The 19,626-nt window shown below is 41.8% G+C and overlaps 1 protein-coding gene and 1 pseudogene across 1 annotated transcript in view; one reads left to right on the forward strand and one right to left on the reverse strand.

Moving 5' to 3' along the window:
• The window catches only part of myom2a (myomesin 2a), a 38,645-nt gene extending 30,337 nt beyond the window's left edge, over positions 1–8,308 (reverse strand). Inside the window, 11 exon segments of the mRNA XM_042303071.1 lie at positions 132–293; positions 555–721; positions 1,231–1,264; positions 1,863–1,951; positions 3,126–3,218; positions 4,353–4,500; positions 4,503–4,509; positions 4,745–4,880; positions 5,502–5,597; positions 6,836–6,962; positions 8,177–8,308. Of these exon segments, the coding sequence (XP_042159005.1) occupies positions 132–293; positions 555–721; positions 1,231–1,264; positions 1,863–1,951; positions 3,126–3,218; positions 4,353–4,500; positions 4,503–4,509; positions 4,745–4,880; positions 5,502–5,597; positions 6,836–6,939 (1,036 nt within the window). The 5' untranslated portion in view covers positions 6,940–6,962; positions 8,177–8,308.
• Positions 2,301–14,515, forward strand: LOC112265238 (annotated as a pseudogene).
• Positions 14,516–19,626: the final 5,111 nt, after the last annotated feature.

Raw genomic sequence — 19,626 nt, forward strand, 5'->3', positions numbered from 1 at the left:
GGACTCTTCAAAGGGTTCTCCTATGGGGACAGCAGAAGAACCCTTTTAGGTTCTAGATATTTTTCTAAGAGTGTTTGCTGCTTTATTGTCAAATTATAATATCATTTAATTATAAGACCATATGACTTTACCTTTCACAAAGAGGTAGGCGCTGTGCTCGGTGGTGCCGTCCTTTGTCCACATGCGGAGGGTGTACAGACCCTCATCATCCTTGGCCAGGAGGGGCAAAGTCAAAGTGGCAGCGCCCCCACCAACCTTAATCTCAGCCAACTTCCCAGCCTTCAGCAGTTTATCTGATCAACAACAGAGACGGAATAACAACACTTTATCTAGTAGTTGGTTGTTGTTGAGAGTTGACCGTAAGAAATGTGATGGTAGAATGTTTTCAAAAACTGTTGCTTCATTCTATGTCATACTGTATTATGCTGGGCTGTGCTGTACGGACATGTGCTGTGAATTAAGATGCACTGTGCTTTCTACACAATGTACTGTATGGCTTTCCTGTGTGGTGCTGTTTGTGATGATGTATCATTGAGTAATGTTCACTCGCTCACCGTCTCTGTACCACTGGGCCAATGGTGGTACGTTGGGCAGATCAGGGACCACCACCATGGTACACACCAGACTAATGGAACCTCCCTCTGTTCCGAACGACACTCCAAACCTATCCAGCATGGTGATCTCCAGCTTACTGTGGTGGATCACAGTCAGGTGGGGCACTGAGGAGAAGACAAGGACAACACATGTTAATATATTAGTACATCTCAACTATACCAATAATGCCCTATAGTGCTTACTATGATCTGTGTTAACCAAACACTTAAACAACATATACCTATAGTCAGTATATAATACATACAGATATTATGCATCTGTGGATGAATAAATGTCAGTATGACATGTAAACAAACCAATTTAGCACAATCCAATATTATCATGGTTGATGTGTTCGTAAATGTTTGTTCTATTGTGACATTGTAAGGTCTTTCAGTATGTGTTGAATATAAGTCACCCCTTGTTTTCATTCGTTGACTGTCTCAGGGCCAGAACAACACAAAGTCACACTCACAATAGTTTCCAGTGCTTATCAGGCCACTTAGATAGAGACTGTTATTTGTGGACTCTGATCTCAAGCAAAGCCTGCCATGTCTGGGCCCCACTCCAGCAGCACTGGGCTGGTTCTCCACCCACCCTCCTCCTCAATCCACTCTTTCCTCTCACCTTGACCAAAAAGCTGGCAGGACCCAGGCTCCTCCTGCTGGTCCTAAGAGGAATACATTTTTTTTAGAAATGGAAGAAGGAACATTATTTTCAAAAATGAAACCTTCATTCAGATTCATATGCTATGGGTGTTTGTTGTGTTGGAGAGTGACATTTGAGGGAACTTTTAATAGCAGTTCAAATCCTTCAGTGCAAATACTTCAAAGAGAGAGTGTGAGAGTGTGAGTGAGTGAGTGAGTGAGTGAGTGAGTGAGTGAGTGAGTGAGTGAGTGAGTGAGTGAGTGAGTGAGTGAGTGAGTGAGTGAGTGAGTGAGTGAGTGAGTGAGTGAGTGAGTGAGTGAGAGAGAGAGATAGATAGATAGATAGATAGATAGATAGATAGATAGATAGATAGATAGATAGATAGATAGATAGATAGATAGATAGATAGATAGATAGATAGAAGAAGATAGATAGATAGATTAGATAGATAGATAGATAGGATAGATAGCTAGATAGATAGATAGATAGATAGATAGATAGATAGATAGAGATAGATAGATAGATAGATAGATAGATAGATAGATAGATAGATAGATAGATAGATAGATAGATAGATAGATAGATAGATAGATAGATAGATAGATAGATAGGATACTCACTCTTGACAGTGACAGAGGCCTTGCTGGTAGTTGAGCCATGGGAGTTTGTTGCTACGGCACTGTACTCAGCAGTATCACTCACCACACACCTAAAGTGAAGGAAATTAGATATTGTATATTATGATTTCATTGGCTCAAATAAATGGTACATGTGTATTGTGTTGTTCATTATCACTGTTTATACAACAGGTGGGTCTAATCCTGATTGGTTAAAAACTGTTAAATTACTTCAGGACTGTGTAACATCCAAGAAATGTATTTAGTTCATAACATCCTCCCTTAACCTTCATGCATTTTAAAGGACGACTTTTAATCCCAGTCAAATGTTTGACGACATGAGTGAGAAGAAGGAGACATTGCATTTTAGAAAGTGATCTCATGGCTTGAGAGTGCAGTCAAACAGAAGGCGACGTTCTGAAGCAGCAGAAGGCGTTTAAGAAGGCGGCACATCGTGAGGACAGACATTCCCAAGGAGAAACCGAGGGTGAGAATAGAAGAGGAGAAATGTGACCTTCCCCCTGGAAGTACTATTTTAAAGACGATTCCTTTTCCATTTTCCCAGCTGGGGTGATATGGATCTCTGGCCATTTTATTCCCACTGTTACTTTCTTTCTCTTCAAATATTATCAAAGACAACTTAATTGATTAAGTGAGGAAAAGAAAAGGGTATGAAAGAGAGCGTGTTGGGGTGGAGGGGGAAGGGTCTAAAACGGCGGTGTCCTTTTTGACCCAGTAACGTAATGACGACGTAGGAGAGATTCAGTGCAGAGAGCGAGAGAGAGCGAGAGAGGGGGAGGAGGAATGAACAGATCGAATGACACGGAGGTCAGCACTTCGGTATGAACAGCTGAGGCATCTTGAAGACGAGGCCGGGCGGGCCAGCGACATGCAGGCTGTCTTTAGAGGCTTTAGACTAAATAGGAAATGCAACAACCCCCTCCACCCTTCAGTTCACTGGGGTGCCATTCACTTCCACTGGCAACAGGGAACAACCAAAGGGGGACAATGGGTACCGCCTGACAACAAGTGGAAAAACAACACCTGTTCATAGAGTAGAACAAGGCAAGTGACAATTTCATTTGAAGTCAGTAAGTTCAAGAAATGAAACACAATTTAATGTATGTAATAATGATTTCAAATACTACAATGAATTGAATTTCGGTTCATGTCCTTAATCAAGTTGAAATTAACCCGAACTTGACCTTGGTCAAATTAAACCAATTAACATGAAAAGAGACAGTGAATTAGAGTGAGGTACAGTACCTGCTAATAATCAGACTGTGTACTCCATACTTGCTCTCAATCTTGTACTTTCCTGGGGCACTCAGTGGGTCAACAGGTTTTCCTCCCTTATACCTGAAAATACAAGGCATCAAATTAGTAAGTGGGTTCTGATGGAATTTTTAGTACTGAAGTGTTTTTAATAGATCTGTTATGTGACATATAACTAATATTGCATAATTAATATGTTAGCATATTTGACATTACTTCAATGGTTAAACGTCACTATTTTGAACATTTCTAATGAGACCGTGTTGACAGGAAACCTTTTTTTTCTCCCCAATTTCGTGGTATCCAATTGGTAGCTACAGCCCTGTCTCATCGCTGCAACTCCCGTACGGACTCGGGAGAGGTGAAGGTCGAGAGCCGTGTGCCCTCCGCAGCACAATGCCCACTTAACTCGGAAGCCAGCCGCACCAATGTGTCGGAGGAAACACAGTACACCTGGCGACTGTGTCACGGTGCACTGCGCACGGCCCGCCACAGGAGTCGCGAGTGCGCGATGGGACGAGGACATCCCTGCCGGTCAAACCCTCCCCTAACCTGGATGACGCTAGGACAATTGTGCGCCGCCCCATGGGTCTTCCCGGTCGCGGCCCGGCTGTGACAGAGCCTGGACTCGTACTCGGAATCTCTAGTGGCACAGCTAGCACTGCGATGCAGTGCCTTAGACCACTGTACCATTCGCGAGGCCGTTGACAGGAAACATAAACAAAATATAGCCTAAATATCTGTGAAGTTCCTCCAATAATCAGTGAAATGTGCAGAGACATTTATAGCATGAGACAAGACCAAGGTGCTGGCTGTTAAAGTAGAGACGGTGTAATTGGTGCTAATGTGATCATTAACATAGCGCTAATGAGACCCATAGAGTGAGGAAACCTCACTAAAAAGCTCCAATAGACACCATAATGAAGGCCAGTCAAGTACTGTCCCAGAGGACAAATCTGGTTGAGATGATGTCATTATAACCAGTTTACAACCACAAATGCAGGTAAATGCTAATTAAAAGTGCATTCTAATCCATCGTAGGCAAACGTCTCTAAACTGTCTGTCTATAAATTAAGCAGTTGCTAAGTTGTTGGTAAAACATGTCACATCTCAAAGACTACATGGCTAATCATAGTGGTTACCAGATGCAGACACAATATGGTAACGGATACATAATGAAGTACAACAGTAGTTCAATTAGAGGCGAGCACTTCTAACCATTTGACAATAGGCCTGGGGTGACCGTCCACGGTGCAAAACAGCTTGACAGGAGTCTTCTCCCACGCGGCGTGGGGCCTCAGAGCCACCAGGAAGTCAGGGGCCTTGTCCGTCTCCGTACTCAACGTCCCATCTTCTTGTGCATCATCTCCTGCACCTGAGGAGAGACCAGTAAAGGTTGCATTAGCAAATGAGGGGCAACCTTTCATCCAGCAGTGATAAGGTTAGTGCAGGTAGAAATAGGATAATAGAAACTATAGGCAAAAAGCTATCAAATATGACATATCTGTTTAACTGTGATATTTGCAAATCACAGGGTTTCATCAATGATATCTGATCCTGTGTCAGCAGCACTGCATATAACATGATCCTTCCACAATCCAGTGTATTACCTCTCTCTTAATCGCAATATTCTCCACTTGGGTCTTTGTGGCCACTTTCATCCTGTGGAGCTCCTTCTGAATTGAAGCAAGTCCTTTCCCAACATGACTAGACACTCGCTGGTACTCCTCTATCTCATCGGTGCTCCTACATACATATTCCATAGCAGGAAAGATAGAATTTATATATCAGTACAATATACAGTGTTTAATAAAAAACAACAACAGATTAACACTTCAACGTATTGTCCAGTGTTAGGTCAGATAGGTTATTAACATCTAACCAACTCATCCTGTATAACAGGGTTCCACAACTGGGGGCTTGCTTTTTTTCCCCATTGTTTTTTGTGTTCATTGTTGGATATAAAAATCGTCCCGCAGCTGAATCTATTTGATGATCCCTGCTGTATAATGAAACACAACACATGTACCAGGACACAATTTGGCATATTTTCTGTGTTTTTCAGTCACCATAGTATCTCCTGCTAGTCTTTGCCTGTAGTCAGCTCTGACTGTGGTAAATATTCCCTTACACCTAAAACAGCATGACATATGGGCCCTGTCCAGAAACAACCCCTAGCCCCTTCCCCTAGGCACTTCATTTAAACCTGAAAGAATGCAATAGGTATGGTAGTAGTTCCATCTTAGTTGGGTGGAGATTTCACCTATCTAATCCTTTCAGATCTACACAAGTGTCAATGGGTAAAAGCTAGGGGTTGTTTCTGTACTGGGCCAATGTAGCTGTGAGACACTGTCCTATTGGACCCACCTCTGGCTGAACGCCGGCACTGTATAGGCTGGTTCAGCCATAGCCTCTGTGGCGTGGGTGTGCTGCACCTGGTTCACGGACTTAGAGCTTGATTTCCTGTGGAGAGAGAGCAGTTGTTAGAGTCATTAGAACAGGTAGATAGGAAGATTTTTAAAAAACACTTAGTGCCAGCACTGTTTTGGTGGTACTGTGATTTTAAAATGTAAAAACAATTGTAGAATATACTTCATATCAAAAAACAAAAAGGGACATAAAAGCTAATAAAGCAATTAATTTAGTGGTTTTCACTTAGATAGTGAGATCATTGGTATTGGACAAAAGTTCACTTTTCAACCTCATTTTCAACCTCCAGCACAATACCAGTGTCAACATATGTGAAAATTGAGCATTTACACGTTTTGTAGAAAAAAATAAAAAGTTAAAAACGTCTACCCGATGACATCATCAAAAGTGAAACATTTTAAAAACATGTATTTTCAAACACTATGAGATTCGTGGTGACGTGAGGAGCAAGAAAATACCATCCCTTGGGCTAGAAAATCACCGTGGCCTACCCTATGATGTCACAGAGAAACATTGTTTTTTGTACTTTTCTTCTTATCTTTTTAACCACAGATCATAGAAACGTGCTGTTTTCACATATATGGACACTGGTTTGGTGTTGGAAATGATGAATAGGAGCTTGAAAAGTTACAGAATTGCCCTTTTAATTTCTTAGCAAATATAACCAGTAGAGAGTCCAGTAACTGGATAGTTTTTTTTCTTGATGGGTTGGGGTCTAGAAAAGGGTTCAGCATATGTTTCAGGCACAGTAAAGCAGTGGCATGCGCACTACTCTATGACATAAGACATGGGTTGCATAACAACATCAACATCACTGCCTGCTAGGACCTGGTCAATAGGTCCCAACACTTTGGCTTCTGCTTGCAGTTTGAGGCTTCATTGGGTACAGATCCATTTGAACGCCACCACTTCAGCTCACCACAGACTCCTATAACCTTGGAATTGCAGTTTGAAGCACAGCCGATGGCGTAACCACCAAAGGGTTGGGGTGGTCTGAGGTTTAGGATGCAGTGCTACTAAGGAGCGCTAAAGCAACATCTAGTGGCCTGATATGACCCTACGACCCTAAAACAAGGCAGAATCCATTGCTGCAAGCCGCATAGCATCAGCATGGGGTGGTGTACATTTGAAGTTGGAGACCATCTCTTGTCCACTCCACTTCCCTCTACACCAGCACCATGTACATCCACACTATTGTGCTCCAGCTGCTGTATTGCCAAAAAAACTGCTTTCTATAGTGCTGCAGGTGAGCAATAACACTAATCCCCTACCTTGAAGAGTGCTCCTTGACAACATGCTTAGTAGTGTGAGAGCTGTGATGGCTGACGTGGCTCACATGCTTCTTCTGATTAAAATGCATGACCTTGGTAGCCATGGCTGGAACACTTCAAAAGAAACCTGGTCACAATACCAGGTAAGGAGGGAGGAGGGAAATGGAATTGTTTACCTTTACTTCACATGCAACTGAACATTGGAGGTGGTTTGCTGTGTTAATGAGGTTTTCAACATTAACATCAATGTATTTAGCATGATCAGACACAATAATGACTTCCCATTGAGCGCTTTTCACGCTGCTTTTGTCAACTATAGTTGTCAACCTTCTACGGTTGATGTGAATCTGCAAAGCCTTAGTACATGAATATTCCCTATTATTATCAACTTTCACATAATTATTGACAACATAGCCTAACTGCAGCGCCCGCACTTATAGGCACACAGGCTTTCTCTGTCTTTGAAGGCCTCACAAAATGGCTGTCAAAGGACTGATACGCAATGGTTATTATTTCTCCATTAAACTCCAAATACTTTGCCAGAGAATATATCTTTCACATTATCTCCCTTGCATACAAATTCTATGATTTTTATCCCACAAATGACATGTTCAGGCATAACTTTATGGTTTATGAGGGGCCATGAATGTTGCCTCCACATACCACCATATAAACAGGGGTCAGCCCCTCACATGTTTCACTTTACAGGGAGCACAGCTCATCTATGAATAGCTGAAAGAAGTTTGAAGGCTAATGCACTGGAGAAATATAGTCAAAAGCCACAGAAGAAAATTAGTAGCCTTCACGTTTGGCTGAATGTAGGCCAATACTCATTAGAAAATAAATTGGCCTAACATAAATAAGACAAGTCATCAACATCCTGATCAATCAATACATTCATTATTCAACTGCCTCTAAATAAATTCAATACTAAACTTTTTATGTACCCTCCCAATACAGTACACTATCCAACTTTCCAGGACATGTCTTAGGTATACAATCATTCGTTAGGTTGCCAAACTGATGCACCCAAGAAAATAGGTTCAGCGACCTCTTCATTCAAAGGCATGCCATTAGTGCACAGTGAAAGTATAACTGCCTTCAGATAAATTTCAACACAACCCTTTATCCCTCACCGGAGACAAATTATCAATCCCCAAAACAACTCCAGACATGTAAATCTGTCACTCTTTCATTTAGTTTACATGTATGACCCCATATATGACCATTATCAACGTTAATGTACTGGAAATATAAGGTTCCACTGAAATAAAAATCTTGGATTTATATCAACCCGCTCAGCGTAAATATGAAAAAATAACAGATAGAAACGCGACTCACCCCTTGAGATTAAAACAGCGCAAAGCGGTAGCAGACGAGCCTGATGCCGCTTGGGAGGCACTTGCTGATGATGGTAACAAAAATATTACCTCTCACTCAAGGAATGGCTTTCCCGACCACCCCATGTATGGATGCACTTATGACTATATATAGCATTTACCAACATTTTCTGACCCATTCAACACTTTCAGTCAAAGTTGACGAGGGCAGGTGGCTGTTGAAATGGTCAAATAATTAACACAAATATTTGCGTCCTTTTCGTCGATATTATTGTAGGATTTTTCAACAGGTTATTTATTGGATAAACTGTCTTTCCTTGCAAAAGATTCGTGATTTTTTATTTTGTCAATAATGTAATAGGCATATAAATATGTGTTTTAGCCTATTTTTTGTTTTCGAGAAGATGACAACCGAATGTATAGGTCGAATGGAGAGCTCTCTTGAAGGTGATTTGCTCACTCCCACTTCAATTAGTTTGACCAATTTCCTAATAATGATTTTCTCTCTACAAACTGACACCATTAACTATCATTTTCTGCAACAGTAGTTGGATTTGACGTGATTTATTTCCTGTGTGATATTAACACTGTTAAGTTTATGAGACCTTTTTAGGGTCCTCAAGATTGCCTCCCACCCAGGTCCAAACATTTGCCAGCAGCTATTTTTAACCAGAGATTAAAGTTCAGAAACAGTGATACCCTCACCGTTTACAGTAAGTGGACTACTGTAGCCCTACAACTATTTTAATCGACATCTTTCTATTTTGAAAATGCTAAAAATAAATAGCTGGAATTACATCTGATATGACTTAGCAGATAATCTTTCAAGCGCCCATGTGCAAAATCTACAGTCATTTTCAATATGGTGCGATTTTCACGAGTGCTTTATAAACCCAGTTGTTGACAACTTTTTGATGGATGTTAAGAGTGCAGGTGCAGTGAATAATGGGACAAGCCTACTCCTGGACTAAAAAGCATTGTCAAGGCAAATCTCCTTTGAAAGTGCTTTATTAGTAAATTATGAAATATCCTTATCTGGGTATGCAGCACATTGAACAATTACCCAGATCATGATGTAAATCAACCGCCATACAATAAACTGTAGATCAGAATGTTCCTTAAAAAGCTACGTTTTATAATATACAATGTCATGATTTGACACCTGTGCTGAGACCTGCATATGAGACTTTGAATGTATCTGAAAAATGTTGGCTGTCATGAACTGAAGCTAAAATCCTTAATTGTAACAATAACAAAGCAGTTGCCCTGCCTGTTTTGGCAAAAGCTGAGGGTTGGGCATGGAGAAATGCAACCACTCAAATTCATAGAGCTATGGATGCAAGGCCTGACCATCCATGATATCAAAATAATAGCTATAACCATGTTTTGAGGCTGTACAGTGATTGTTTACATTCATGCTGTTTACAAACATTGGCATAAACCAAGCTAATAGTTGGGGTTCTGATGGGGTACAACAGTTAATTAAAGCTCATAAGGCATTTACACTGAGTATACCAAACATTAGAAACATCTTCCTAGTACTGAGTTGACTCCAATGCTTCCCACAGTTGTGTCAAGTTGGCTGGATGTCCTTTGGGTGGTGGACCATTCTGGATACACATGGGAAGCTGTTGAGCGTGAAAAAACAATCAGCCTGGCACCTATTACCATACCCAGTTCAAAGGCACTTACATTTTTTTGTCTTGCCCAGTCCCCCTCTAAATGGCACACAAACACAATCCATATCTCAATTGTCTCAAGGCTTAAAAATCCTTCTTTAACCTGTCTCCTCCCCTTTATCTACACTAATCGAAGTGGATTTAACAAGTGACATTAATAAGGGATCATAGCTTTCACCTGGATTCACCTGTTCAGGCGATGTCATGGAAAGAGCAGGTGTTTTTAATGTTTAGTATAATCAGTGTATACATTGTATTCTTGAAGAATCAATGGGTTTATATCATTAATTTATAAGTCCAAAAATGTATGTAGCAAATAAGTATTCTAGCTTTACCGTACACTGCTAGAAATATTTGTATTAACATAATAACAATGATAACACAATTACTATTGCTTGTGGAAGCTATGAGAATCTGAGCACCTCGCCCCCTGCTCTCAACAGCAGCCCTATCAGCTGACATTTGACCCGAGCCACCGTGCCTTAGTCCTTAGCAGGGAGCAAAATCCAAATGGCTGAAGATCACAAAGTCTTAGTAGTAAGAAACATTGTTTTGAGGCATATAAAAAGGAATGAAGGTGGAGCACATCTCAGACTCATTTACCTTTAAACTTTTAGCAAAAGTTATTTTGTTAAATTTGAAATGGGTAGCTTAAGTTGACTGAACTCCATCTGCAGGATTCAGTGCATTAAGGTATATATTTATTGATCATTGATCTTCTGGGAACAGATCTGTGTAGTAGGTGATTAGTAAAGTCGTTTTACTGTACTTATCTTCAATAGAGACCCTGTAAAGTACTTTGAGACAGAAAGCCTTTCTAAACTGCATCTTCTTATTTCTCAGAGGAAATGAGAGAGTTATTGGGCCAATACATCTCAGACACCCTCAGCTATATCCACACAGTGAAGGAATTCTGTGACGGGCATCCAAGGTGGATCCTGCAGAGAAAGGAGGAACAATCCAAGATGAAAAACATCAAGGAAATGGCAGACAGAATCGATCTTAAATTCAGCCGAGTCTTGAATGCAGAAGACAAGACCAAGGCATTAGGAGAGTTCACGAAAGACTATCTGACCCAGGTGACTGCAAACGGTAGGCTTAAGAAGCTGGAGAAGGAGCTGGAAGCTGTACTGAAGGACACTCTCGATGGGCTGGAGGAGCTGGACTGCTTCATGGATGCTGTGGAGAGGCTGGTGGTCACCTCTCTGTTAGTATTTGCTGATGAAAACCGGTTGTGTCCTCTGCCTCAGGGGAGGGAACCAGCAAGTGTCCGAGCTGTCATCACCTCCGCTAGAATGACCTGTCCTCTCCTCATCCACTTTAAGAGGGACGCTTCAGCCTTCTTTTCCCCATGCCTCCTCAATGTGGAGGTGCTGCACGTGTACTTGGAAAATTACATGCACATCTCTGAGCAGCTTTGTGAGAGAATGGGATTGGGAAAAACGTAAGTGGAAATCAGTTTAAATAATTGAACACAATATTGGTTTCAGACATATTTATGTATATTTTTATGTAACATTATAGCAACTTCTGCTGTAGCTGAAAAGTGCTTTCTAAATAGCTTTTTATTATCAATATTAGAAAAACATTTTGCAGAGAGAAGAATGACAACTTGATGATTGACACCAGCACTGAAGTGAATGAAAAGTCCATGCAGACCATGTTTAACCATTTGCGCCATTTGAGTGATATCAGGTAAACCTTTACAGTTTTGTTTTATGTTACATTTGCAAATACTAGCTTACTAACACTGAGGGCACACATTTCTGACCATTCATCGATTCCAGCTACATGTCTTAATGTCTCTGATGAAAAAGTGGAATATGTTTCTCCTGCTAGGATGGATCAGCACTTCAGACTGACGTTCCTGTTCCAGGAGTCTGCCCTGCACTTCATTGGTCTGTTCAGTCAGCGCCACTCCAGAATGCTGGACTGTCTAAAAGAGCTGGAAAGGAGAGCTGGCAAACTAAATAAGATGAAGAAAGGGGGTTATATCTCCAGTGTGGTAGGCAGTGCAGTGGGGGCGACAGGAGGGGCTCTGACCATAGCAGGCCTTTGTCTTGCCCCTGTTACTGCTGGGCTGTCACTGGGCTCACCATCGCAGGGATTGGAATGGGTGTGACCAGTGGGGTCAACAGTCTAACCACCGGTGTAACAAAGGTGGCATTTAAAAGCTACCAAAACAAGAAAGCCAATACAATCTTTCAATGTTTCTTGGAGGACATGCAAAGACTCCATGGTAGTCTGGAGAAGGTGGCCAGCAACATTTGCCCTTTGGAGCCGAAGGTGGTGGCATTAGTGGTTGGGAAGAATATAGGCAAAGGTGGTGCGAGTTTAGGAAAGAAGATCAATGCCATAGTAAAAAATACCTCTGCAATAGAGGCCTTAATGGGAAAAGGCATGGTTATGGGTGCAGGCAAGGTGGGACTCCAAGAGGGCAAAACATTTGCTGCAGATTTACCTGACATTGGGATGTTGGCACAAGGCACTCCACTCGCCCTCTCTAGGACATTAAGGCAATGCGCCGTGGCCTCAAATGCCCTATTCATTGGCCTGGACATCATCACTATCTGTAAAGACAGTGTCAGCCTGCCAAAGGCAGCAAGAGCAAGAGATCCCAGCTCATCCGAGCCAGAGCAGCACTGTGGCGCACAGAGATTGACTCATGTCAGAGGATCCATGACTCACTGTGCCGAGGCATCTGGAGGTTCAGTAAGAGTCAGCGAATCCTGAAGAAACCATTTTACCTTGTGAAGGAGTTAGAAAGTCTAGAGCCGCTTGTGGAGATGGGACTCATGGAGCAGCCTGAGGATGATATAGAAACTCTGGTGCCGCCTATGGAGGAGACGAGACTCCTGGGGCAGCCTATGGAGGAGATGAGACTCCTGGGGCAGTCTATGAAGAAGACGAGACTCCCATGGCTGCCTATGGAGGAGACGAGACTCATGGGGCAGCCTATGGAGGAGACGAGACTCATGGGGCAGCCTATGGAGGAGACGAGACTCCTGGGGCAGCCTATGGAGGAGATAGAAAAAGGTACAAAAGTAGTTAAATTGATTTGCCCTAAAACATGTCACATGCTGTACACAGCAGATGTTGAATGATATTATGTGCAAGTATTAGCAAAAATACTCAAGCTCTACTAAGTTTTTGAATTTCACCAAGCTGATATTGCCATTGGTTAATTAATTGCTTTTCCATTGAAAATCCCTGTCTCTAGGTTTTTGCGACTGGATGTGGCATTCAGGCATGATGTTGTTGCTGTTGCTGTTAGCATATGTATGGGCTGAGAACATTTCTAAGTAGTAATGGAGAATATCAAGAAGTCAACACACCTGCCATTTGGACTGCATTGTTTCCTGTGCATCACTTCCGGGAAGACTTAATTGCATAACATGTAGATTTGAAATTATTACTGTGCATGGTTTTAAAGTTTACTTGGACTTGAGAACATATTTTTTAAATTAAATGTATTTAAGATTATTACAATTTTAATTCAAACTACCCCTTTATCTGGGCGGTGTTCATGTTGTGGAATAGTCAGATCTAAATATATTATACAGAACAATCATGCCCTCTGACATGTAAAATAAAGAATCACTATATTTCAGCAAGTTACTAGTTGTACCAACTGAACATAGCTGTTCTACGTCAGATTCTAGAACTTTCACTGTACATTGATGTAGTGTAACAATTTTTTAGTTTCAAAAGAGTTTAATCCACATTATATTGTTGAGAAAATCTAATAGGCCTACATAGTTATTTCAGCATGGTTAATCAACTTCTGAATTGTATAGGCATGTACTGCCCTCTAGTGTATTCTACTCATGTGACATGTCTTGCTGTTATTGATTGTTACTCACTTCAGTTAAGATATGTGCAGATAAAAGTGCATTGTTTTCTACTTTAGCAATGTTTAAATATCCATAGTTCAATTACAGAACTCCAGAGATGACATTTACAGAAACAGTGATACCCTCACTGCTTACAGTAGACTACTATAGCCCTACAAATATTTTGATTCACAACTTTCTCATTTGAAAATTCTAAAATAACTGGAATACACCTACTATGATTTGGCAGATTAACTTGTGCAGAAATCAATTAACCACATAGGCAGTGAAAATTACACCAAAAAGATCTAAGTGCTTTTGGCCAACATTATGATCTACACTCAACGGACAGTTCATTAGGTACACCCATCATTGTGCGTCCCAAGATGCCGATCTTCACACCACTGTGCTGTTATTTGCCTGTTTGTGGCCTGCTGTTAGCTTGCACGATTCTTGCCATTCTCCTTCGACCTCTCTATTCAACAAGCTGTTTTTGCACACAGGACTGCAGCTGACTGGATGTTTTTTGTTTGTCGCATCATTCTCAGTCAATCCTAGACACTGTTGTGCGTGAAAAGCCCAGGAGGGCGGCCAATTCTGAGATACTGGATCTGGCGCGCCTGGCACCGACGATCATACCACGCTCAAAGTCGCTTAGGTCAGTTATTTTGTCTATTCCAACGTTCAATCAAACAGTAACTGAATGCCTCGATGCCTGACTGGCAGCTTTATATAGCAAGCCACGGCCACGTGACTCACTGTGTGTAGGAGCGAAACATTTTCATGAACGGTGTGATGTACCTAATAAACGGTCCAATATGTATGTTACAGGTGTAATTACAGAGCTGGTCTAAAAAAAAACTGCCACTACATTACAGTACAGTATTAACACTTCCTCCCATTTAGAATTGTATGACAAGACAACAAATAATGATTCTATCTGAGAATGTAATTTATGCCGATTGTTTGCCAATGAACCAATCAAAATGTTATAACAGTAGTGACAGAAACGGCAATAACATTTAGTAAGTTCAGATTTAATACAATATTATCCCATCCTAAAAGCCAATGTTATATTTTTTCTACCATTTTTCCAGAACATAACTTATACATAACTTTAAATGAGTTGTTAAAAAGACCAATATCTCAATATACAATAAACATATTTATCATACAAACTCCAAGTGACGTTACAAATGTTTACTCAGGGAAGATGTCCAGCTTAATACATACATTTAATCCAGTGCAGTGTCCACTTAAACCCTGAGCTCTCGCCCCCTCCATTCCACAAAGACATACTTCAGTACTTTTCCATCAACCAGGATTTCTCCATGATCCTCTGTGCATATTACATGACTTCTCATCAGTCTGGAGAGTCCTTGAGTTATTGGGAGTACACATTCCTACAGTCCACTGCAGTCACCTAAATAATTGCACTCTTCAAATACACAAAGAGCTTGAACCGAACACTACTTTCAATCTCTAAGGATATAAAAACAATATATTCATACTAAGAGTATATAATGATATTAAACAGTAATATAAAACAGTCATTTTCAATTATCAGTGTAAAGAAAAAGTTAAAGGAAAGTATCAACTTGGGTTGCAAAGGGTCGGAAACTTTCCGGAAAATTTCCATGGGAAGTTAAGCCCGGGAATTTTTCTTAAATTCATCAAAAAAATTAGGTTATAACAGTGAACCTTTTTTGTGGGATACACATAAGGCAATTCTAGGTCTTGTGGCATATTTTAGTTAAACTATCATCAATTCAATGGAATTGCAAACCTCTGCATGCACAGTGCATTCTTCCATCACATGTACAGCTGATTCTCAAAATCTTGAGCCCACACCACTACACTGTCTGAGCCAAGGACTACATGCTTTCTGGTAAGTTTTGATTACAATAGTGGGTGGGGTGAATATATTTTATATGACATACATGCTTTTTTGTTAACTAGTAAATAGTAGCCTACAGCAAAGTGTGTTTAAATCATGTTAACAATTTCTGCTAGTTAGTTTTTGCTACCATGTGGATTTTAGCTTGCTTGAGCCTGCTAACTCAGGAGTGTTAATTCAACTGTTAATTCACCTGTTTCCATACATGTTTCATTTTAAAACATTTCTCTTACAAAAGAGTTGTTTAATCTTACTGCTTAACCTTTTATATGTACATAGAATTGTATTGTTTTTTTAAACTATTTTTTTCTAATCTTTACATGAAAATGCCATGGGCACTATCTGATGTGTGGAGACATTTTACTGCAGCTAATGTAGAAGGAAAAGCTGTGTACATTTTCAAATACTGTGCCAATGCAACAAAGATGCAGAATCATCTGGCCAAGTGCATAAAGTTACCTCAGAGCTCACAACAAGCAACCTCTGACAAAAGTCCCTCTACTTCTAGTCGAGGTGAAAATGATGAATCGGACACCTTATCTATAGCAACAGATCATGGTCGTCCTGGAATCAGAAGTTTTTTTGACTCAATGGACGAACGTAGTCAGAGAAATGCTGATGAATGTCTTGCTCGGGCTGTGTATGCAACTGGTTCACCTCTGATGCTCACAGGCAATGTGTATTGAAAGAGATTTCTGAATGTTCTTCGCCCAGCATACACCCCTCCAACCAGAAATGCTTTATCTACTCATTTGCTGGATGCAGAGTTAAATAGAGTTCAAGTGAAGGTCAAGCAAATCATAGAAAAAGCAGACTGTATTGCAATCATCTCTGATGGGGGGGTTGAATGCAAGGAATAATTAACTACATCATCCTCCACCCCTCAACCAGTATTCTACGAGAGCACAGACACAAGGGACAACATACACACCTGTCTCCACATTGCAGATGAGCTGAAGGCAGTTATCAATGGCCTTGGACCACTGAAGGTATTTGCACGTGTCATGCCCTCTTCACAACTGTCAGTGTGTTTGGACCATGATAGTTTTTTGGTGATGTGGACAAGCTCTCAACCTGCTCCACTACAGCCCCGTCGATGAGAATGAGGGCGTGCTCGGTCCTCCTTTTCCTGTAGTCCACAATCATCTCCTTTGTCTTGATCACGTTGAGGGAGAGGTTGTTGTCCTGGCACCATACGGCCAGGTCTCTGACCTCCCTATACGCTGTCTCATCATTGTCGGTGATCAGGCCTACCACTGTTGAGTCATTGGCAAACTTGATGACTGTGTTGTAGTCGTGCCTGGCCATGCAGTCACGAGTGAACAGGGAGTACAGGAGTGGACTGAGACATGCACCCCTGAGGTGCCCCCGTGTTGAGGATCAGCATGGCGGATGTGTTGTTACCTATCCTTACCACCTGGGGGCGGCCCGTCAAGAAGTCCAGGATCCAGTTGCAGAGAGAGGTGTTTAGTCTCAGGGTCCTTAGCTTAGTGATGAGCTTTGAGGGCACTATGGTGTTGAATGCTGAGCTGTAGTCAATTAATAGAATTCTCACATAGGTGTTCCTGGATCTGTGGATCTGTTGAGTCAGTATGCAAATCGGAGGGGGTCTAGGGTTTCTGGGATAATGGTGTTGATGTGAGCCATGACCAGCCTTTCAAAGCACTTCATGGTTAAGGACGTGAGTGCTACGGGTCATTTAGGCAGGTTACCTTAGTGTTCTTGGGCACAGGGACTTTGGTGGTCTGCTTGAAACATGTTGGTATTACAGACTCAGTCAGGGACAGGTTGAAAATGTCAGTGAAGACACTTGCCAGTTGGACAGCGCATGCTCGGAGTACACGTCCTTGGGGCGGCAGGGTAGCCTAGTGGTTAGAGAGTTGGACTGACTTGCCTAGTTAAATAAAGGTTTAAAAAATAAATAAAAAATTAATCTGGCCCTGCGGCCTTGTGAATGTTGACCTGTATAAAGGTCTTACTCACATCGGCTATGGAGAGCGTGATCACACAGTCGTCCGGAACAGCTGATGCTCTCATGAGATTCAGTGTTACTTGCCTCGAAGTGAGCATAGAAGTAATTTATCAACAGGGGGAACATATTAGGTGTACGCTAATAAGCTGTAGAAAGAATATATTAATTTACAAGACTTGTTCATAAAATAATTGTTCATAAGAAGGGCCTGAGATTAAAGTCAATATTCAGACCACTAGGGGTCAATGGTTTTAGATAGGATATTCAGTAAGCCTCCCTTTGTAGTTGTAGGATCTCGATGTTACCTCCTCTCCTTGGTAGAGCAACATGCTCAATGCCTGTGTATTTGAGGGAGGAGATTCGATGGTTGGCTTCAACAAAGTGAACTGCTACTGGATAGTCAATGTGCTCACACCTGATTGAGCTGCGGTGTTCAACTATGCGTTGTTTTAATTGTCTTTTCGTTTGTCCTACGTAGGCTTTTCCACATGAACAGGTGATGAGATAGATTACTCCCTTGGTCTTGCATGAGATGATACTCCCAACAGGGATTTTTTGACCTCTATGTGGGTGTCTGAAGAATTATGTTTTTATAGTGCTATTGCACTGTGTGCATGAGCCACATTTGTAGTTTCCATTTGGAATGGGTGTCAAGAGTGTCTGAGTGGGCTCAGGGGGCATGTCAGATCTCACCAAGCTATCTCCAATATTGTGACCACGCTTATAGACCACCAGTGGGGGTTCCTGGAAGAGGTGTGCGATTTTTTTTCTGATTGCTGAATATGCCCGTGCTTTTTCAGGGTTGCTTTCATTTTCTCTGAACCCTTGGTGTACTTAGTACAAAAGATGGTTGAGTTGTTTTTCTTCTTTTGTTGAATTTTTAGTAATTCCTCTGTTGGATTTTGAGATATTTTCATCATTGCAGCATCAAGAGTTTTGTCCTTGTAGCCTCTCATTTTGAATTTATCTGTAATTCTTTTAGCAAATCTGTCTGGTGGGCCTCCCGGGTGGCGCAGTGGTTAAGGGTGCTGTACTACAGCACCAGCTGTGCCATCAGAGACTCTGGGTTCGCGTCGTCCGGGTTAGGGAGGGCTTGGCCGGTAGGGATGTCCTTGTCTCATCGCGCACCAGCGACTCCTGTGGCGCGCCGGGCGCAGTGCGCGCTAACCAAGGTTGCCAGGTGCACGGTGTTTCCTCCGACACATTGGTGCGGCTGGCTTCCGGGTTGGATGCGCGCTGTGTTAAGAAGCAGTGCGGCTTGGTTGGGTTGTGTATCGGAGGACGCATGACTTTCAACCTTCGTCTCTCCCGAGCCCATACGGGAGTTGTAGCGATGAGACAAGATAGTAGCTACTAAAAAAAAACAATTGAATACCACGAAATTGGGGAGAAAAAGGGGTAAAATAAAAAAAAGATATATAATTCTGTCTGGTGGCCACAGATTCGTTTAACCCTGCATAACTGGCTATATGGTTCTTGAGGGGAAGAGGATGTAGCGATGCATACTATCCGCACATAACAGGGTATTGTGGTCTGTGGGCTTTGTGTATAAATCTGTGTGTAATGCATCATTCTCATTGATAATCCAGAAGTCCAGGTAGTTTATTTTTCTCTCATCAGTCTGCATGGTGAATTTGAGGTATTCAGAGCTCTCGTTTAGTAGAATTTGGAATCCATGTATTTCCTGCTGACTTCCTTCCCAGAGCACAAAGACATCATCAATGTATCTCTTCCATAGGAGGATTTTAGAAAGTAGGGGATTAGTCTCTGTTTTGTAAAGTAGTGCTTCCTCAAATTGTCCCACATACAGGTATGCATAGTTCAACTATGGCTACACCCTGAATTTGAGGGAATGCTATTCATTGACTACAGCTCAGCGTTCAACAACATAGTGCCCTCAAAGCTCACCAATAAGCTAAGGACCCTGGGACTAAACACCTCCCTCTGCAACTGGATCCTGGACTTTCTGATGGGCCGCCCCCAGGTGGTAAGGGCCTCCGACCACAAGGCACTACAGGGTAGTGCGAAAGGCCCAGTACATCACTGGGGCCAAGCTTCCTACCATCCAGG

The sequence above is a fragment of the Oncorhynchus tshawytscha genome, linkage group LG02 (assembly GCF_018296145.1).
Source record: "Oncorhynchus tshawytscha isolate Ot180627B linkage group LG02, Otsh_v2.0, whole genome shotgun sequence".
Taxonomy (NCBI): domain Eukaryota; kingdom Metazoa; phylum Chordata; class Actinopteri; order Salmoniformes; family Salmonidae; genus Oncorhynchus; species Oncorhynchus tshawytscha.